This window comes from Equus przewalskii, chromosome 14, assembly GCF_037783145.1.
Source record: "Equus przewalskii isolate Varuska chromosome 14, EquPr2, whole genome shotgun sequence".
NCBI lineage: Eukaryota > Metazoa > Chordata > Mammalia > Perissodactyla > Equidae > Equus > Equus przewalskii.
In genome coordinates, this window is record NC_091844.1 from 89583014 (window position 1) to 89605061 (window position 22048).

General features: G+C 56.8%; 1 protein-coding gene across 50 annotated transcripts in view; it reads left to right on the top strand.

Annotated features, from left to right (window-relative positions):
• The window catches only part of MYT1L (myelin transcription factor 1 like), a 448087-nt gene that overhangs the window by 422714 nt on the left and 3325 nt on the right, over nucleotides 1–22048 (top strand). For 27 of the 50 annotated variants that reach the window (XM_070571805.1, XM_070571813.1, XM_070571803.1 and 24 more), the window contains 2 exons: nucleotides 8927–9018; nucleotides 17175–17284. In XM_070571805.1, the coding sequence (XP_070427906.1) occupies nucleotides 8927–9018; nucleotides 17175–17284 (202 nt within the window). The remainder of the gene's footprint in view (nucleotides 1–8926; nucleotides 9019–17174; nucleotides 17285–22048) is intronic. The other 23 variants (XM_070571850.1, XM_070571830.1, XM_070571819.1 and 20 more) reach the window with 1 other exon arrangement.

Below are 22048 nucleotides of genomic sequence, written 5' to 3' on the forward strand. Positions count from 1 at the left end.
AGGCCTCCACCGGCGCCACGACGAGCCCTCAGCTCCTGCGTCCTCACCGCCTCCAGCCCGCCAGCCTCGAGCTGCCCCCTGGGCACCGGCGGCCACAAGGGAAAGCCTCTGGGGATTTGCATTCGCCACCCTTCGGGGTCCGGCCTCCCCCGGGTCCTGGTCCCGACGCCCCGGGGGACAGGTCCCCTGTGCACCGCCCTGTGCTGACCGCTGCCCCCAAAAGCGCCTTGCGCTCCACCTCTTCCATTTCATTCTCAGTGGTTTCCTGTTTGAAGATGTTTGAAGATCCAACATCTGTCCCAAACTGCGAACCCCGAAGGGCCGCGAGAAAAGTCGGAAGCCCGCCCTCTGTTCGCCTTCCCGGCCCGACTCAGCCAAGGGTCCCCTGCAGCCTCTGCCGGGGCCTGTCACTGCACGTCGCCTCCTGAAGCCCCTCACACGGCCGGCTCCAGCTCGTCTCTCCGCTGGGGGGGCGGCATCAGAGAGCGGGGATGCAGGGTCCGCGGCCTCGGCCCCAAGGAGCAGCGCCCGGACGCGGGGGCGCGGGGGCGCGGGGGGCGCGGTGCCGCCGTCTTCACCGCTTTCGAGGAGTCTCCTGCCGGGTCTCTAACGTCCCATGGACGCAGGGGCTTGAGACAACGCCCGCTGGTCATCTCGGCCCCCACGGGTGGGCGCCCTCCGCTAGGGTCAAGGTTCAGGTCAAGCGTGAGCAGCGCGTCCCGCCCCGAGCTCGCAGCCCCTCCATGCTCCCTCGGGGTCTTGGCAGGAGTCAGTTCCTGGGGTCGGCGGACTGCGGCCCCTTCTTCTTGCTGCGGGCGGCCCTCGGGGGCAGAGTCGCCCTCGGGTGCTGGCCCCTCAGCCCCTCCCTGCGTGGCAGCCGCTCCCTCAGGCGGCAGGGGCACCTCCTCCAGCGTCCAGGGCTGAGCTTCCCGCAGGGCCCCCTGGTCACCGAGAGACCGCCCGTCGCACGCGCCCCTCGCTCCACGGGCGGGGGCGGATCCTGCGCGCCCTTGGGCTCGGCCTCCCACGGCTGCCGTCGTGGCCACCAGGCCGGGGTCTCGGGAGAAACAAAACCCTCAGCGCCGCCTCTCCCCCAGGAAAGAGCCTGTTGTAATTCCACGGGAAAGACCGACGGACAAGCCAAAACTCAACCGTGCGGACAACGAGGTCCTTTTTATCTCCAGTAAACAGGGAGGGAAACTGATCTCTTCAAAGACTTCAGGTCCGGTCTGTGATCTAATCTGAATTACAAACTCGGTGTAAAACGCGTGCACACGCACGTGCACACACGTGCAAAGGCTTCGAAGCTTCGTGGTCAGTGGGGGCAGCTCCGACCCCAGATCTTTTCACTCCTCTGATCATTTCTGATCAGCACAACATCACCTAGATTGTAAGCAAATAATGGTTCTCAGCAATGTGGCAATTTTTAAAACGTGACTGTACTACATATAAATTGTACAAGTCTGTTTTCTGTGATGGAGCTGGTTTCTGTTCTGTGCTCACCGTGGACAAGGACTTGCTCCGGGGGGCCCAGCGCCTCTGCTGTCTGCTCCCTGGGCAGTGGGCAGCCCCGAGGCTCCTGGCTCCTGTCCTGTCTGGTCTGATGTCAGCCCCCAGCCAGCCCCTTGTCTCCCAGTGTCCTGCCAGCTTCCTCAGCTTCTGGGCTGTCTGCAGGGTGGAGGGGCCTCTGGGGTCCCCCTGACGTGCTGTTCTGGAGGGGTGAGGCGGGGGAGCTCGCACCCGTGGCCCTTTCTCTTCTGCGGGTCCCCCTCTTGCGGAGACACAAGGGGACCCTGGGGCCTCCCCTTCAACCCGCCGGTGTCTCCGCTCTCCTTGTTCCTCCCTCTCCCTCCTCCTTCTTCTGCTCCGAGAACCTTGACCTCGTTGGACAGATTCCTCCAGATCTGCGGTGTAGACACCGACTTCTCTCCGACCCTGGGCCTGGCGTCCACGACACTCAACCGTGAAACGCAAACCCTTTTTCTGGCTTCAGCCCCAGGAACAGGTTCCTTCGCAGCAGATGCTTCTCGTTCCAGCAAAAATGGTGGGAAAATAAGTAGGAAGACACAAACGAGTGAGCTGAGATCCTCTGCCCATCACGTTCTGCAGCCCCGAGGAGTCCCCGCTCCCCCTGCATCCGCCCAGCCCCTCTCAGGGGGACCGACCCCCATGCAGCCGAGCGGGCAGCCCACGGCACCCACAGACGCCCAGGCCAGAGCTGTCCTGCCCAGGGTCATGGTCCCCATGGCCACGCGTGAGGCTGACAGGCGCTGAGGCCCCGTCCCTGCGGCAGAGGGGCCGTCGTATAACGTCGCCTGATTCGGTTGACATGAGCTTACCTGGAGTGGCCATGCGGGCGGCTCCCACAGGGACGCACGGTCTGAGCGGTTCCTGAAGCTGCAGCCATGGGCATCCTGTGGGCCCCACCCGCGAGCTCCGGGTCTGCCGGCCACCCCAGCCGCCTCTGGGGTCACCCACACTCCCGCCACACGGCCGCCATGCCTCCTCCGGAGCAGGACCCCGAGGGAGGACAAGTGGGCCGTCGGAGCGAGCCGGGTGAAGACAGGTCCCCACCTTCCCACCACTGCAGCCCCGTGGGGAGGCCACCCCGGACTCCCTCCTGAGTCTGCGGCCGCAGGGTCTCCTCGATTGTCCGTCATCTTCCCTCCCACGTGTCATTGCAGCTTGAGCAAACTCGCGGTAAATCTCTGTCCACGGAAGAGCATGGTCGCATGGCAGAAGCAACAGAAATCCTATAGGAAATGGGGGAACGTCTGGGCCAGGAACCCAAACTAGTAACAACCACGATGGTGTCAGTTTCCTGAGCTGCCATGACAAAGACCACGAATGGGTGACGTAAGACAACACGGATTTGTTCTCCCAGTTCTGGAGGCCAGAATCGGAAATCAAGACCCAGGCAGGGCCGCGCCCCCTCTGAAGGCTCGAGGGGGGACGCCCCTCCCTGCTTCTCCCAGCTTCTGGTGCCGCATCCTCAGTGTCCCTGGGCTGGTGGGCGCGTCCCCCGTCTCTGCCTCCATCGCCACGTGGCTCCTCCTCCTGTGTTTGTGTTTCCTCCTCTTCTGAGGGCGCCAGTCACCAGATTAGGCCACTCTGATCCAGTGTGGCTTCATCTTGACCTGATTTCCGCATAAGGCCTATTCACGGTTCCGTGAGTGAGGACGCCCACGAATCTTTTTGGGGGGCTCAATCAACCCGCAGCAATGATTGACACTAAATTTAGCTCTGAGTTCCCCGAGCGAAAGGGGAGAGAAAAGGAGCAGCAGCTTCTGTGTTGTCTGTCAGGACAGGGCTCAGCGGTCAGCAGCAGAAAACGCACGGGGGGCTGGCGAGACCCACCTTCTTCATCACAGAAGCACGCGGGGTGCCAGGGCCCGTCTCCACGCCTGACACGGGGAGCTCCCGTCTCAGGCTCTCCTTTTGTCCCGGACGCAGAGCGGCTCCCTCGTTAAGGACACTCCACACGGAAAGACCCCCTACAACCCCCCATCCTTGAGGGGAGAGACCCCCAAATACTATGGCCATTCCCTGTGGTCCATACTATGGACCACACCTGGCCGGCGAGGCTCCTGGGGCCTCTCACACGTGGTTTATCATTGAGGAAGAGGAAATGGGTACTGCATTCCCAGCCCTGGCCCCCTTCACCCAGCAGAAAGGGGAGCTCAGTACCGGGACCTAGAACACAAGAGTGGGCTGCTGCACTGACACAGGAATTTTGGGTGGAATGGCAAGCCCAGCCCCCTCACGACCTCAAAGTGGCTGCTGGCTCTCTGCACTCTGCATTCTCCTCCACCCCAGCCCATCAGACAAGATGGGGGCCTCCTCTGGAAATGAGCGGATCCAAGAGACAGGCCTGTCACGACCAATATTTGGGAAGTGTGAACAGACAGCCAAGGAGCACCAGCCACTTAAGGAGAGCATGCAGTAACATAACAGAAAGCACAGTGAACACACTTAAAAAGGGAAGAAAAGCTCAGAAAAAACAGACATTTCTGGAAAGAGAAGAAATATTTTTTTAAAAAACTATGATTTGTCATCAGACAGAAAAGGAGAAAAGAAAGAGTATTATAATTTATTATATTCGTAATCCAAGAAACAAAAAACTGGATAAGTGAAATAAACAATTCAGTTGAAGTTTAGAATATAAAGTTGAGGAAATCTCCTTTAAATTATACAGAGAAGAGAAAAGAAGATGAAAATATTTTTCATAAAATAGAGAATTCATGAGGTTTAGTGACCAACTAATAGGAGATTCTGAAAAAGAGAAGAGAGAAAATGGAAGACAGAAAATTGTCAAAGGAAAAATACAAGAAAAATTGCAGGGCAGCAAAGGTCTTGAGCTTTTGAGGAGATCTTGAGAGTTTTGAGAAGTTTCGGCAGCTTGAGAGCTTGCGTTCCTGAGTTCTGAGGACGGCCTCACTGAGGATGAGAAGGCACATGTCAATCAAGGACCCAGAGAAACAGCCAAGCAGCAGCCTGGGGGCGGCAGGAGGGGCAGCCACGGGACCTGCGGACCACATGGACCAGCATTCTCCAGCGCCCCAGGCCCTCCTGCGGGGGTGGGGGGTGGGGGGGGCGGTGCGCCTGCCCAGTGGGTGGTCCGGAGCCTGGTTTCCATAGTTACATGTCACTGTCAGCCCAGCCAATGCAGAGCCCTGCCCTCTGGCCGCAGACACAGTATTAAGCGTCTGCTCTCCAGCAGAGACCGCGGAGGGAAAGACCCAGAGAGCAGACACGTCGCAGTCCCGCAGGCCTGTGTTCATTCATTCACGTGGCAACATTACTGAGTGCCCTCAAGTTCAGCAAGGAGTGTTAGGCCTGAAAAGGGGTTCATGACAGAACAGCTGTGGTCCTTACCAGGTGCACGTGAAAGACCCCCCACGCCCCCCATCCTTGAGGGAAGAGACCTCCAAATACTGTGAAACCTGATGGCCTGGACCCAGACACTCACAAAAGCCTACTTTGCCCATAACGCCTCCAAAATGCCGCAGGTTGAGGGGGAAACAAGAAAGAGAAACAGGCACTTGGGCAGCCTGCTGGTCCCTGGCTCGACCCGCGCACGCTGGTTGACTTGGTGGGACCCCGCGAGCTGTAGGCCCCGAAGGCTCGCCTGTCGGCCGTGTGAGGCCCAGCTCCTGCTCCAAACGCTTCCCTCTGTCCGTGGCTCCCAGGATGCGCTGCTACGCACAGAGGAGGGGGTTGACTCAGAATGCATTCGGGGAAGAAACTCCAAATCTGAGCCAGCAGAGATTTGATAAATAACCAGAGGCAGAAGTTTCTGGAGCTCAGAGGACACCCTCTGCCCCCTCTGGACACATGCCCCTGGGGTCCCTTGTGAAACCACGGAGTCCCGGGAGGCAAATTCAAAGCCGGCTGCTCTGGTGGGCAGATGGTGCGCACTTTGATGCTAAGGCGGGGAGGCCGCTGCTGCGCCATCGACGTCTGCTTACGGAACGACATCCTGGTGGGAAGAGTCAGTGATGACACGTGCACAGCACTGTAACAGGGAATTGTGTGTGTGCTGTGCATGGAGCGCATCACACCTCGTAGGAGTCATTCATGCTGATGGGATCATAATAGCGACCGTGAATAGTAAAGAGCAAAATGAATGAGGACTCTCAATAGCACAAACCGGTGTAAAGGGAGCTGCTGGCACCTGGATGAACGTGTCTCCGGGTCGGGCCTGAGTCACAGACAGGACGGTCCCAGCCCCCGTCTGGGTTCTTTGGTCCTGAATTCTCTGCCTCCCAGCCACTCTCGGCAAGAAACAGTCTGAACACACCCCCGACCTGCTCTCAGATTACTTATTTTCCTTCCCAATGAACCCTCCTCCTCCCAACGTCTCTTGAACCACGTCTCCCCGGAATTTTTACTTCTTTAGGTATTTTCAGCTGTGATGTTCTCCTGCAGGAGGTCCCTTTGGGGCCAATGTCCTATAAAAACGTCAGGCCTCCGGTCTCCTTCTAAAGCGCTTGCCTGGAACGCTCCCCGGAATTCCCGGGGCGCCGGGGCCCGGGGCGGCCAGCGCCGCGCTGGAGCGGAGCCTGCTGACTGTTTGCTGCCCGGAGCGTCCCAGACCTGAGGCTTCTCGGCTCCCGCGTGCGCTCCGAGCAGCCGGGTTTCCACTAAAGAGCGTCCGCAGCGGCCCGCGGGGTCTGCACGTCAGGCTCCACTCCCACCGCGCGAGACCGCCCGGGTCGCTCTCCCTGAGACGGGGACCAGCTCGGACCCCGGGACCCCCGCCCCCAGAGGGTGAGGCTGGGAGAGCCGCCGCCAGACGGCGCTGGACCCGCGGCCGCGGCGATGCAGCTGGGGACCGAGGCCCGAGGCCGAGCGCGCGGGTCCGCGTCCGCACAGAGCGCGGCTCCCACGGCTGCCTTCGCGTCCTGATGCGGTTCCCGGCTGCGGCCGAGGGCTCCGGCCCCAGGATGGAGTCGGTTCTGAACCTCTGCGTGGGTCCGAGAATCCGTGTCTACGCGGTCTCCAGGTCCTCCCGCTGCCCGTCCCGGGCGGGAACCTGCAGTCTGGTGGCGCCGGGGACGCCCCTGCGGCTCCGCGGCTCTGCTTTTCTGAGCCTGCCCCTTCGTCCTCCCCTCCATCACTGTCCCCAACGTGCCTCTGGCCGCCTTATTTTCGGGGTCGGAACTCGGGGTGGGGAGACGCCCACTGTGGCAGCACCCCATCCACGAGTGTTCCCGGAAGGCCTGCACGTGCCTGGCGGGGCCTCGAGGAACAGCCCTGCGATGGGGGGAAACCGGGAAGGATGACGGGGGATCGAAACTAACCCAGGTCGAGGGTCGAGGGTCGAGGCTCCAGGGCGTCTGGGGTCAGAGCGGAAGGGGCTCAGCCAGGCCCCCGCCGGGCCCTGATTTGTAACAAGCAGTGAAGAGGAATCAGGAGGCGGCCGCGCAGAGGGGGGAGCAAGCTGTGCCGCGGGCATCCCCGCAGCCATGGGGGGAGCCGCCCAGTGCCGGGCCCAGGGAGGGTGGCGCTCTGCAGAGGGCCCCGGGGCTCAGGGCACCGGGAGATGGCTTGGGCTGGGGGCACTCCTCCCGAGAAACCACGTGTTCTAGCACGGGTGGCGGCTATGAGTTTCCCGGGTGCCTCCAGTGTGCGGTGCTGACGAGCTGAGGGGAGCCAGCCCGAGGCCGCGGGGCCACCAAAGGGCAATCACAGGTCACTTTGGTGGCAGGGAGAAGAGGAAGGAGTTCTGAGGGACACTCGGCTCAGAACACAGCTGTGAGGCTGGTCACAGGGTGGACAGCGATGACGAGGAGGCTGGCCTTGGGGCACCAGCGTAGAACCCCCTTAGGAGAATGACTCTGCTCCTGGGGAGCCCCTCAGGGCCTTCCTGCCCCCACCCCACCCACCGTGCCATCAGGATCCCAGAGCCTCTGTTTCCTGGGGTTTTCTGGGGAGCTGACCTCAGGGAAGGGAGAAGACAGGGCCTGGGGCTGGTGGCGCCCCACTGGGTTGAAGCCCCGTGCCGCTTTCCCCGTAAGTCTAGAGGCGCTGTCAGCAAACAGCTCACTCCAGCGAGGTTCTGGGAAGAGCAACAGACACAGTGGCCACTGAGCATCGCAGGGATGTTCAAGAACAGAGCCAGATGCCAGCAGCCCAGCAAGGTCACGTCAGAGACACTGCAGTGTGAATGGTAAAGGACGGTGAAAATGTCTGTTGTACAAGATATGTTTTCCCTGCAAACAACTGTAACATCCCCATCAGAAAGTATTTTAGAAAAATGTCTGAAGAGATGTTTAGAAATCCTCATTATATTAATGTAACATTGAACAGTGGTTTCTAGTAACAATATAATCTACGCCGTCACTGGGTATGGGATGGGTGTCGAGGTGGATAAACCCCTAGCCTGGCGTCACTGTGCTATGGACGGGGCCCACGGAGCACTGAATATACGGATGAAATACAAAATTATGCATGTGTGAAATAAATACATAAATTACTCTACACAAACAATTTTTCATTTCATCCGTATGTGAAGTGCCAGGTGGACCTGACCACCAGTGCAGAGGGTCCTCCAGTGGGGATCCTTTGGATGATAGCTGGGGTGAGTGGTGAGAGGTGAAAGGTGAGGGGTGAGGCAGGCATGGTGGGGCCCAGACTTGGGCTCCGTGAAGGTGCTCAGGATGAGAACGTTGTCCTCAACACGTCCACAGCAAGAAAGGAAAGAGGAGAGCCTCCTGTGCACGTCACCAGAGCCCTCAGCCCAGTTCCAGCGCAGAGCGCACACGGGCGGAGGGACAGCTGTGGGCACAGACAGGAGATAGCGGGCAGCTTGAAGCCGCACCTCTGGCACTAGCTTTAGAGCATTCAGTGAGATATTGACTTTAAACCTCTCTTTTTATGCCTGGGATTACTGCAGAATAACTCCCGTGTGGCGGGAGGGGAACAGAGGGACCGGGATGTGCCGAGACAGTGATGGAATCTGCATGTGAGCTCGTTATCCCGACCCTTTTACTTTTGTTTGTTTGAATTAGGTTTTGAATTCAACCCTTGTGTAAATTTGACACTTTCCGTAGTAACAAGTTTTTTAAAACAGGTAGTCACTCCATAAAATACCAAACAGCCCTAAAGACCCACAGTGAAGGGCACATCTCCCTCCAGCCCTGGGGCCCCAGAGCTGGGCCCTCACCCAAGGCCGCCTGCAGCCTGGGCTCCCTGGTGTCGGGCACTGATGTCTGAGAACCGCAGATGGGCACATCCACCCCGTGCACAGCGGGCTGAGCTGTGTTCCTCGATCTGGCTGTTTTTCCCATTTGCGACGGCCCTTTTCTGGCGAGTGGCCTCATGAAATGACGCGGGACATGCCTGGCTCATGACCCTTTCTGTGCAGGGCTTGGGGCCTCTGGAGAGCCGAGACTCACACCGTCTCCTGTCTTCTTGTCCTCAGTTTGTCGGGATGCCCGAGAGCCACGTCGGCCATGAAGAAGGCGAAGCTGTCAGGAGAGCAGATGCTGACCATCCGACAGCGGGCCAGCAACGGTAACCGCCATCCCCCGTCCCTCGCTGCTCAGGGGCAGGCAGCAACCACACCCTCGTGTCCTCCGGCCTAGCTGGAGCCCAAACAGTTATGGCTGGCCTTTCTCAGGCAGTGGAGGCGGAGTCAGTTTTTGCCCCACCTGTAAAGCCAACCCCTGACTTTACCTCCCACCACAACACAAGCCCAAGTCCAGGGTGTGCTCTCCAGAGTCCAGTGGCTCCTCCAGGGCCTCCTCATAGAGGGGCAGAATCAAGGGGCCCTCAGGCCACAAAGCAGACACGGCCCCCGCCCGCTTTCCTCTGCTCCCCCTTCCCTCCCGGCTCTCGGGGCCTGATGTTCTGGAGTCCTTCTGCCTGCCCCTCTGCCCCACCCGCACGCATCTTGTGTAGAAAGTTCTAGGGGGCCGATGAGAGGCCGCAGAGAAGCCTGCAGGGCGAGGACAGTACACAGCCCTGGGGACGTCTCACGGTCCCCGTATCCGTGAATTCGCCTGCTCACTAAAATGTATCTGTAACTCCAAAATCCACACTCGCAGCACAGGCCCCTCGCGGACTGAGCAGAGCCGAGAGAAATTTGAGTCTGGCCTGCTGCGTGCTCCCAGCAGAGGTGGAGCGAGGCGGCACTCGCCTGCTTGTTCCAGCCCATCCGCCAACAAGGGTCCCTCAGTGCTGCGTGTTTCCCACTTCTGTGCTTTTGCGTTTAGGAGCCCCCAGGCCTCGTGCTGTCTAGGTCCCTAAGGGAGGCTGCCAGGCGCCTGGGGGAGAGGACGCGTGTGGAAGAAGCTGCCTTTGGCCTGAGCTAGTGCTGCTGCCATGAGTTCACGTTAGCAAACCGACAACGTACATTAAAAAGGTGTCTTTAGACAAAACACACACAAAACACGCCTCCGTGGGGATCGGTTGACAAAACCACTGCGACCAGAGGCTTGCAAGGGGCCGGCAGGTCCCCCAGAAGCAACGGTTCCATGTTCGCTCGCCCCATGTGTGTGGTGACTTTGTAGGACAGACTCCTGAGTAAGGAGAGCTGGGTGTGGTGCGTAACTGCTCAGCAAACCGGCAGCCCTGAAGGCAGGGGCCGGCCTCCTGCTCAGCCCCTCAGGACTTCGTGACCAGCGGGCTTGGGCAGAGCGAGAGTTACGGTGAAACTGGGGAGCAAGGCGCTCGCCTGACTCTGTGTTCCGCAAAGGAACCAGCACGGTGAAATGAGGGTCCCTCCTGGCCGGAAGTCCCCTCAACCATCACAGATAGACGCGACCTATAACTCTGGCCCTGGGCAAGAGCCCAGCCCTCCCAGGCTGGGGCTTTGTCCTCCACCAGGGACCCACTGATTAGGAGACAGAACGGGAGGAGCTCCCTCGTGAGTAGGTACACAGGCCTGGGCCATGGTCCGGAGGCTTCCGCAGGACATTTGACCCTTCATTTGAGGCCCTGAGGACGGTGTGAGAGACTCAGCGTGCACCTGCCTACACGAAACGTTCCTTATGTGCGGCCCCTCATTTCCTGGGAAGATAGTCGGGGTCACCGTATTCATCTCTGGAAGGCTTGGGTTCCGCGGGCCCAGCTCTCTGCCTCCCACTTCTGTCCTGCACACGGTCAGGAGCCAGAGAAGTGGAGATTGGTCACACAGCGCACCGACCTCCGCAAGTTCTCAGCCCGCCTGCAGTCCCAGCCGCCGGCCTGGGGAAGCCTGTTTTGAGACACTAGGATCACCAGCGTCTCTTCTCTCTCGGCCATCAAAGGCTGGTGCTCATTGCCAGGAAGAAAGCAACATTACTGAGCTCTTTCCAAAACATTTAGTGTGACATTTCACCCCCAAAACAACTCTGGCGTTAGAATGAAAATCCTTAGACACGTTTACCTGAGTTTCTATCCGTGTATGACTTGCTAATGAAGGCAGTGGTAGTTAGACAGAGGCCTGGTGCAAAGTGAACAAGAAGGAAAGTAAGAAAGCACATTGGGAGAGTGGATCTGCAAACCCCGAGGAGGAGCCATCACTGTGCTAGGCTGGGCCGCAGGCAGGGCATCCACAGGGCTGGCGTCTCTGTGTTATTCACCGTCGCCTTACCAGGGGCATCCAAACTCAGAGTCCGCTTTCTGTAGCCACCAGACACAGCTGTTAGTGAGAAAGCCTAGTGCCCTCTTGAAGAGGTGACAGTCAGTGTGGGCTGTTCCTGTTCTCTGGAGGAGCCAGCGACCGGCTTCATCCTGGCTGGGCCCCCGGCGTGGGGCATGGCTCTGGTACGCCGGGGTCGCCAGGCTGGGGTTGCCATCGCCCATTTCTCTGCATCTGAACAGAGCTCACGCGGTTCTCGGCGTCAGGGCAGAAACAGCTCTTCCCGCTGTAGGCTCTATTACACGCGTGTCCACAGGCGAGGACCCTGGGAAGCCCCAGGTCGCCCGGAGAATAAGTGGCAGCAGGTCAGACCCGGGTCTCCCCAAGCCCGAGTCCTTGCTGGAGCCTGGGGCCCTCGGTCCTCCTGGTCCTCACCTGTCGGGGCCCCTTTTGTGCCAGGACCGGACATTGCTCCTAAACCGCAGAGCACACTTCTCTCTGTGAGAAGGCTGTGGTGCAGGATGCAGATAACCAGCCATCGTATCTGCATCTGTGTGGCTAACTCGATGACGAGACGGGGGAATTTACCGCTGTTCTTCAGGGCACAGAAGTGTGGATATCCCGTTTCCCACTGCACTTGTACCTTGAAAATCAAAAGATCCGGCTCTGATGTTGCCTTAGCTGTATGTGTGGAGGAGACAATCTCTCTTCCTCTCTCTTCTTGAACATCGAGGGTATAAAACCTCATCCCAGCTCACTCTTACGCCGTCATGTGTGACACACGAGCCCAGAAGCTTCCCTCCCTCGGTGCCCTTGTCTGGAGCCACAGGAGCGCTGAGGTCTCAAGGAGACAACCATGAGGTTCCGTAGCTGACCCTGGCAAGGCGCTTCCTGTCTTGGGATTCCAGCGCTTTCTCTCCAGCACTTAAATGAATGAGAAGGAGCTGTTCTCAATGTCCTTGAAGCTCTCTTCCAGCCCTAAAATCCTTTTTCTCAAGTTAAGAGAAGAGTCTGCGCTCATCTCTTCCCGACAAGATTGTCATTATTCTCCTCATCCCGCTGAACGATCTCGTATAGTCAGTCAGCACTCAGCCCCCTCCTGGCAGCCGTGTACTGAGACTTAAAGTTCACTGCTGGCCTGTCGGCATCTTTGCCGGGGGTCCCCTGGCTTCCCTGCTTTTTGGCCAAACCTTCAGGAGAGAAGGAAATGAGATCATTTTCTCTATCATCATAGAATACTGGAAGCTGAGGGGAGGAGCTCTGACCTTACGGACGAGGAGGTGCTGCTCCCTGTCCAGGCCATTACTTCACCCAGGCAGCACCCTGCCTGAGAGGGAGCAGGCCCGCCTGCAGAACTTAGTCAGAAAGTTTAGTTCCCGCTCAGCCCGGCAGTGGGGCCAGGTGCTGTGTGTCGCCCAGGCCACAGGCACCAACAAGCACGAGGCAGCTGCCTTCCCGGGGCCACCCCCGTGTGGGCCTAAGGGACCGGGGTCTTTGCACCTGGGTCTGGCAAGCTCTTCTCTCTAGAAATGGGTGTCACACAGAGGCACATGTGCCCGTGGCTCTCGGGGTTGTCCTGGGGGTGAGTGGACACAGATTGCTTTAAGGAAATTAGTTTCCAAACCTCAAATTCCACATGACTCTCTCCAGAATCCAATGGACCGAGATTCTGCCTGTCATCTGCCAGCTCTTTCCCCACCCCTTGTGTCACCACCTACCTTCTCCACCTTCAGAAAGAAAGGTTACTTCTGAGTCCTGGAGCAAGACATTTGCATGCACCTAACAAGGGAGGGCTCACAAATGCTGGTCTCCTGAGGGCGCATCCCAGGAGGGCAAGAGGGCAGGAGGGCAAGAGGGCAGGAGGGCAGGGCCAGAGAGCTCCAGGGAGAAATACGCAGGCACTGTGCTTCCTATTTCATCCAGGCAAAAACTCGCATCTTCATCCGCCCATCCGTCCATCTATCCGTCTATCCACCCGTCCACCCATTGCTCCTAGAATAAGAACTAGAGATGGAAAGGTCATCATGGAACCCTTGCCCATACTCTTATTGGGTTTAAAATGGTACTGACATCTGTCAGAAAGTTGATCTGATCTGTGTATTGATTTGATAATGAGCCAGATTTGCTAGTTAGTTTATGTAGTGGACATTTCTCATAAATTTTATAAACTAAACATTCTGACCCAAAGTTTTGATGGAAATATATTGAAAGCACTTTGCAACCTATGATTTTGCGGTAATATGTATATTTTTTTGGTAACTATTTAAACTCATAATAAAAACTTTTAGATGTCGACTTTAAGACTTAGGAGGAGGAAATTTGCATTGTTTTTAATTCTTTAGTTCAACAAAAATGGAAGCTCACTGCACTAGACCGCATAGAATGTTTTTCCTTTCCTTTCAATTATTTGTCAACTCACACTAATGTGTCAGCAGAGCAAAATTAGTTTGTGCTACTTTTCAGTCAAAACACAGATAAGTTTGTAGACACACAGATGCTCCACTGGTGTTTGCCATCTTGAGCAGCGCTCGACGTTTAACTTCCCTCGTTAGCCACCATTTATCGAGTTCACTGTGGGTCAGGTGTCGTACATGGTTCATTTATTTCTTGTAGCCACTCTGTCCGATAGGGACCATTTTTGCAATGGGAGAATTTGAGGTTTAAAGGGATTCAGAAAATTACTCATCACAAAATTCTCAAGTAGCATGAGATAGATTTAAACTCCAGGTCTGTCCTGTTTCAAACCCCAGCTTCTAAAACCTCTCGTCAGGTGGCTCAGAAATGCCTCCAGACCTCAGGAAATCTCCCCGGTAGTGTGACCTCTATCCCCTGCTTAGATGTGGTTTTCCATGAAAGTTGACTAGAAAATAATCATTGTTGATGCTTTTTCATGACAATTCAAGCCAGTAAAATGGCCCCGCCAGTTTTCACCTATGCTCCAGAAACCCCGCATTCTCTTCTCATAACTTTATCAGAATTCCTCCGAGCTTTCGTGGCAAGGATCTAGCACCGAGACAAAGTCATTGACATTTTGGGGTGTTTGACGTGCTTCCCTCTGTATCAGCTGCCATTGATGGAGCACCTCTGACAGCCAATGAAGGTGATTTAACTGGAGTTTTGGGGAAAGCTCTGCTGTCTCACAGATCTGCAGGGGCACGGTGGTCTTCACACTGCCCATCTTTAAAGGGACAGTTTGCTTGTAATTCCACTCCTCCTCTCTAATGGAAATGTGTCATCTGGATGTTTGGAACCGGCAGATGCGCAGAGCATTTTTCACCTTTCCTATTGAGAATTACCTGAAATTAAATATCTTGATCCAACAGCTCTGGGGTCTTCAGTGGATGGCTCCGCAGCAAGAGCTGCACACCAGCTTCGTGTGCAGGTTCCAGGCCTCAGAAAATCCACCCGTCACAGCCTGGGGAATCGACGTCTTATGAGTATTCAGGTCACCGCAGGCCTCGGCTTACATGAGAGATGTTCTCAGTGCCTTTGGACTGCTCGCAATTTAAAGGAATTCTGTGGGGAATCCCTATTAAATGATAAATTGATTCATAATTCAGTTGCTTCTCCATCCAGATTGTTATGCACTGGGTTTTCCTATTCGGGGTGTATCTGAACTTCTACTATAAAAAAAGAATGACATGACCACCTCCTTGATTGAGATTCCTGTGTGCCAAGTATTATATACATCATCTCAATTGATCCTATTTTTTTTCCTGGTAAGGAAGATTGGCCCTGAGCTAATATCTTTGCCAATCTTCCTCTATTTTTTGCATGTTGGATGCCACCACAGCATGGCTTGATGAGCAGTCTGTAGGTCTGAGCACTGGATCCGAATCCTGGGCCGCCAAAGCAGAGCTTGTGAACTTAACCATAACACCACTGGGCCGGCCCCGATCCTAATTCTTAATTTTGAAATATTGCCGTAAAAGGCTGTTCAGATATGAAAAGGGGAAGAAAAAATAATAGCCCACACCTGAGAAAGGGTAAACTCCATTACTGGCAACTTTTTAGGATACCATTGAATTGCTCTGGGGTGCACTTGATAAGAAGGGAAGCTTTGTTGTGTTCTGGACCCTGCGAGACGCTGGCAGGCGATGCACTCTGAGAGCTAAGTGGCAGGTCACAGGTCATGGTCTCAAGACCGTTGCTCTGGTTAGCGGTCCATGCCCAGTCCCTCTGGGTGAGGTGGGGGCACCGGAGGGAGGAGGGAAGTCTCTGAGGGTGCTCAGACCAGTACGTCTGTGAAGCCCCCTTAACTCCTAAGGCTGACTCGTGGGAAGAAATGATCCAGAAGGAAGGGTAAATGGGAAACCAGTCACATGTGCTTCCTCACTGCTTTTGTGAGGAACGGTGTTGGGGTGGAAATCGGACTGTTACCAGGAAGACTGCTGACTCTTCCAAACCATTTCACTAAAAACCACAACTAAGACCCAACCCCATTGATCCCAGCACTTTCCCTCTTTGTCTTTTCACCATCGCGGTGGGGAGGGACCCGGTTCACCCGGTCTCTGCAGTGCTACGGGGTTGTCTCAGGTTGACCGCACCCCTCGGTCTGCAGAGCTGAACACAGCATGTCGCCCTGACCCCAGCTCCCTGCAGAGGCCTGGGCAGCGTGTGCTCCCTTGGGTTTGAGTAAGGCTCCCTTGTTTTGCCGCTGACTGATGGGAATGGCAATTCCACACCCTGGAACGTCAAGGTGGTTGCATTTGCAAGATTTCTGCTCTTCTTCCCCGTAAGGACACACAACCATGTGAGACCAAATGGCCCAAACTAGAAAGGGTCAGGATCTCTCTGATCCTGGCAGTGCAATGTTGCAAGCAACTGAGCACATCAGCCAAGCCAGCCGGTGTTGACAGTGCCCCTTGTAATGCAACCATTCGGCCCCTGTGCCAGAGAGACCAGCACCAACCCCTGCAGCCCACTCAGGGCCCAGGCTCGTGGGCGGTCATCTGCCTGGGCTGTCCTCTCCACGCACAGGACCACGGCTCAGGCAAGCACAGGTACTCGATCCAGATGAGCTTCTCAATGTCAGCTCGTATGTCCTTTCTACCATTCAAGATGAGGGGATGCTTAGTTAAAAGTCAGATATTCAGAGAGCCCTTTTGTGACCATGGACCTGCAGCCTGTCCCTGCCCCCGTCATTCTCTTCCACATTGGACGGCTTCCTTTTAGTCAATGGGGTGGGCCGTCCTCAGCTCTCGCTGCATCAGGTTTTTGCTCACATGTCTGTCAATAGTTTTCCCACCTGAATCTCAGCGTGGTGGGGGCAGGGACCGTCAGTCTCGTCTGGGGGTGAGACAGAGAGAAAGGCAGAGAGGGAGGGAGACAGAGTGGCTAAGTGAAGGAGAGACTAATGGACGGAACCAGGTAAACCCGCATCCGGGGCAAAGGTGCTTCAGCTGTGGCAGAGGCCCCCTGGGGCTCTGATTACTTATCTGAGGAGATTCACTTCCGGTGCCTCGGGGCGGGTGGTCTGCGTTCCCTCAGTCGGTTTCTTCTGGTTTAGATGCCTTTACGGTAGGGAGGGCAGTGGCAGGAGACAGAGGGACACACAATTGTGACTATGCGTTTTTTAATTCAAGAGTATATGAGTCAGGAAGGGCGCTGGTGTTGAGAAGGATAATTTCCAGGGCTTTCACGATACCTCGGAGGTGGGGCCTTCTGGCCAGGCGTCTGCGATTGTATTGCTGGAGCATTCATTGTGTCCCGGGGGCTGCGGCTTTCTGTAAGTTTGCCGTGGCTGAACCAAGAAAGAAGGCATACACGGACTTCTACAGAAACTATGATTCCATGAACGATTTTGAGCAGACAAGGAAGGCTGGCACCTTTCAGAGCCCCGAGTGATTTTGGAGTGTAAGGAACTTCTCTGGGTTGAGTGCCATGGAAGTTTGTCACCCGTTGACCTGTGTTCCTGAACTAGGAAACATGAATATTTGGGCTAAGAACTAGTCTCTCTTGATAGATAAACAATTAAGAAATATAGTGGAAAAAAAAGAGTCTATTTTCCCAGGACATTCAATTCCGAATATAAAAAGAACAAAGAGATCTACCTGACTAATGTTTTCTTCGCAGTCGTTTTCACGTTCTTGCATTGTCGCCGCAGGTATCGAGAACGATGAAGAGATCAAACAGTTGGATGAAGAAATCAAGGAGCTGAACGAGTCCAACTCACAGATGGAGGCCGACATGATCAAGCTCAGGACTCAGGTAACAGTTTTTGAAGCCCTCAACCGTGGCCGTCACGCGTGCCTGGCGCCAGAGAAGCACGCAGAGCGCCAGCGTCCACAGAGGCGTCTTCTCCTTTCCTTTGCTCTTCTTTCCCTTCCTTTTTTCGCCTTACGTCTTAGTTTTCTGCTGAGATCATTTCAGTGGCAAAATTCACTGGGACAGGCGCTCCTCGCTGGTCTGGTTTTGTCTCGCTTGTGCATTTTGATGACACACTGTGTGTGGACAGTTGTCCCCAAGGACCCCCAGTCCCTGAGTAGACGAGCTGTCTTGCTCCGAGACACTGAGGGCCCCGACGTCACTGAGTGCCACCTTAAACAGAGAGCAGCCCCTGTTCCCTGCTGTCCAGATAAGGAGTGCTGTGGGGGCGGCCTCTGTGCAGATTCCCAGGCTTGGGCGTGGTCGGCACAGACCCCCTGTGACGTGCAGCCCACCAGCTGGGGTGCAGGGAGGGATGAGTGGGTCTTTATTGAGCACCTGCTAGGCGCCCGACCCCAGGGCTCTGGTCACGTAGCCCCGCTGTGCTCCCGTGGCCCACAAGGTGAGTATCCTTGTCGTCATTCCACACACGCCGCATCAGAGACTCAGAGAGGTGCCGTCCTCAGCTACGGGAAGGCCACAGCTGGCAGTGGCCGTGCCATGGTGCTGGGGGCTCCTCGTGCGCCCTGCTGCCTCTCTGAGAGCCGCAGGGCCCCCGTGCCTGGTGCAGGTTCTGGGAGTGGACGCTCACTGCCCAGAGTGGGCCCCTGTGTTGCTGTCACAGGTAAGGCGAGGCGTTTCTGTCCTGTTAGGAACAAGGGCTCTGACTCCCACCCTCCCTGTGGGCCTGGACCAGCCCCTCCCCAGCGGGACCCTCAACAGCGTTACTGGGATTCTCGGGAGCAGCTGAGAGGGACTTGCCCTCGGTCTTATGGGTCTTGTGGGGCCAGGTGGAGGTCATGGCTCTGCTCTGCTGCCTGCTGGCCCTCGTCCACAGTGGGCACAGCTTCTTTGTGTCGGGGGCCCTCAGGCTGGGTTCCCACCAGCATAATTGAAAGGGATCCCATGGGCCCCTCCCTGTGAGGACAAAAGATGAGTGGAGGGTGGACGGTCTCTACCTGGCCGTTCCTGTCCTGTCCCGTTGTTTTGATACCAGCCTACTTAGTGCCGGCAGCCTCGCCCTCAGGCTGTGCTCCGACCGCCACCACCGTCGGCTCGGTAGGCTTGTTTGCCTGGCCAAAGGCCCGCCCGGAATGGGCTGGAGTTTTCCCTGATGTTTATCCAAACGTGTGGCTTTTCACAGCCACAGGCCAGGCCGAGGTCCGGAGGAGGCGTTGGCCCTGTGGAGGACGCCACGGCACATGACCCTCCCACGAGCCCCTTGGCTGTAGGGAACGTCAGACGGCCAAGCAGCAGTGAGGCGTCCGGCGGGCAGACGAGGCTATCCCGCCTCCAGCAGGACTTGCTCGTAAGGGTGAACGGCCCGGAAATCATGGTTAATCCCCCTCCGAATGGCACATTTCTGACAGTCGTGAGGATTCAGAATTTCCTCCTCTGCCCAGCGTGTTAAGTCCGCAGCTCGCCGGGCGCCCCATTCCGCAGGACTCGTCCAGACACCCCTTCCCTCCCACCCCCACCCTCCGCGGGAAGCCCTGCCTCCCGGTGTCCCTGTTCACCCGTGGACGGGGAGCTCTTGCCGGCTGTGAATAGGACCAGACGCCGGAGCCCTGCCCTGGCTGAGGGATCAGCGCCGTGCTCCCTGGCTCTGAGCTCCCTCAGGACCGCAGACACTTGGGCCAGAAACACACATCGAGGCCCTGTGCACACACGCCCGCCTGCCTCGGCCTCCGCAGTCCCTTGCTCCCTGCTAGCTGTCATGGCCCACTCGGGGCCTTTTTGGTGTCCAATGTGACTATTTGCTCCCAGCAGCATCTCTTTGCATCGGACGTCAAAGACAAATCTTAAGGGTCAACGTGCGTCCTCACTGGCCGATGAGAGGTGACTTCCCAGGTGCACCCGGGCAGCTCTTCTCCTCTGGGAGGCTAGCCTGGTGTCTTCAAATTGATAGGGATGCACTGAGCCAGGTCCCGAGCTCTAGTTTTCGGGGCCAGGGGATGGGCTGCAGGTCAGGGGACACCAGCCCTGAATGTGGAGACAGGCAGTGGCCACAGGCCACATAAAGCCACAGTGAGTGGATTAGACCTCAGGCAAAACTCCTCAGGAAATCGTTTGAGCCGACACCTGGAAGAGCCCCTTCCAACCCATGCCACTCCACTGCCTGGTTAGCTCTGAGGACATGCACGGTGCAGCCGGGCAGCCCCGGGGCCATGTTAGCCCAGGGGGGGCCTCTGCCTCTTTATCCTTGGCCAGGGTGAGGTTAGCCCCCTGCTTGTCTCAGAAAACTCTGGAAGGTTGGAGGTTCTGTGGCTGGCTTTCTGGTGCCTCTGACGCCCTCACTCCCATCCATGCCACCAGGAAGTGGGGAGACCCACACCAACGTGTTTTGTCCCGTCTGACTGGAGGAGAAGGCAACCTCTCCCAGGCCACTCGGCCACAGGTGACACACAGGGCACACAGGCTCGCCTGCAGGGCCCAAACGTCCCGGCAGGACAGCCAGCGAGATGGTGAAAGGGTCAGCTGGCCCGCTCCCCCAGACGAGGCCCCAGGGATGTCAGAGCCCTTCCGGCCGCGGCCCCGTCCAGGCGCCTGGCTCCCACTGTCGGGGCCACTCTCACTGCCTTCTGCGCCACGGCTCCACGTGAGTCTTCAGGGTAAGAGTAGCTTCTACGGCTTCAAAAAAGTCTTATGAATGGCCAGTCCGACCCAAACCTCTCCTTTCACAACCGCAGAACCTGAGGGAGACGGGGGCCCTCCCGTCCCAGGTCCAGAACCTGGACACCAAAAGTGACAGAGTTCAACGGTCTCTCCGCTTAAAACGGTCAGAACAGTGTGAAGAATTACACGTATCTTTAATATCAGCAAATCAGTGATTTCTTAGCTATATTTCTTTCTCTTATGGATCTTATTTTTAACTTGGGCCCCAGCTGGATTTTGTACACACACCCCGCCCTGAGGGGGCTCCTCCCTCTGCCACAGGAACTAGACGCTCCTCAGACGTTTAGACAGAGGATGAGCTGTCGACATGGGGGCGCCCTTCTCCTGCTTCCCGAGGCTGAGGACAGCGAGCCCACAGCCAGGAGCACGTGGCTCATGACGGACAGGACAGGCTACTAGCCGCTGCCTGTCCCCTGTCTTGTGCTCCCCACACGCTGCAGGCCTTTCCTGGGGTGGAGCCCCTCCCTCAGAGCCACCCTGGCTTTCAAGAGCCAGGCGCTGGGGAACACCTGGGACCCATGGTCGCTCTAGCATGGGTTTGCAGGGAGGGCACTCTGCCCGCCGTCCTCCCTTTGGTAGCTCCTTCCACAGCACGGACCAGCCAGCCCTCGATGGGGCTGCATGGGGAGGGAGAGGAGCTCCTTTCTCCAGTTTCTGTTACCGCCGTGTCGTGTATCCACCCCAGGGGGCTCCCAGGTGTCTCCCCTCAGCTTGGCCCCTTGACTGGACCAGAAGCCCAGGACTAACATGTTTTCCTACTGCAAACACTGGGCGTCTCTACATGAGGGGCACATTGGGCACGTATCATCACTCCCGTTTGCCAGGAAAAGAACCCCGAGTTTGCCTGACTGATCTAATGAAGCTGAAGCCGATAGCTCCCCTTAGACTCCCAGCTTCTTGGCATCCTTGGGAGAGGCGCCAGGCCAGGGACTCTGAGCAGGGAAGCCCTGTTTGAGAAACTTGGAGTTCAGAGTATGAGCTGGAGATTCAGGTAACGCAGGGGCAGAAGGGGGAGACGACTGGAGGAGCCGAGCTGCGGGACTTGGTGTGTCCCTGGCAGTCCTGTCTGTGTCCACACGTCCCCTCTGACGCTGCCGTGGGCCTGCATGCTGCTCTGGGTCCTGCGAGTCTGAGTTTCCTGAGCGGGACACGGCGTGGCCCCCTCTCTGTGGCCTCCAGGGCACAGGGCTCTCTGCCACCAGCTCCTTGACTGCATTGGTCCCAGTTGCGTATTTGGGTCCACTGCTGTTGTTCTTGCCACCCACGTGGATCCATCAGGGCGGCTCTCCTCCCTACCTGTGTGTGACTCCGGTTGTATAAGTGAGTGCTGGTTGTCTGGCTGTAGGTAGAGGCCACCAGGGCACTACCTAAAGCCCCTTGACCATGGCAACAGTTGCGTTCTCCCTGGGGCATCAGAGGAAGAAAGAGGGGGTCAGGAAGCCTTCCCCTGACATGGGAATGTAGGAACACCACCACTGTGGACAGAGAGTGTCCACCTGCCCCTGACTGAGAGACACGGACATGCCTCACCAACAAGTCAGCATCTTAAGACTCATCTGTGGCAGGATTAGGTTCAAGCCAAAAAAGAATTGTTAGCAGCGAGTCAGTAAAACTCAAGTAGCTGACGTAGCCCATCGAGCCAGTGGCGAGAGCAGGACAGGAGAAGGAAACAGTCATCGCGTGATAATCTGTGCACGATGACAAGCAGGACTTTAAAGAAATTGAATAGAGATCGAACAGCCCAGAAGCCTACTTTCCATTAATTCATTAATCCCACCTCAGAAAGACAAACCGTTACAGTCCAGTTACCAGATTTTCAAGTGTAATGAATCAAAAGCATAAATACCAAACCCTTACAATGACAGATTCTGAGCTCTGATGCATCGACAGACTGTGGTCATTCAGGGCAGGAGCGCATGCTTCCCAGGGCTGGCCTTG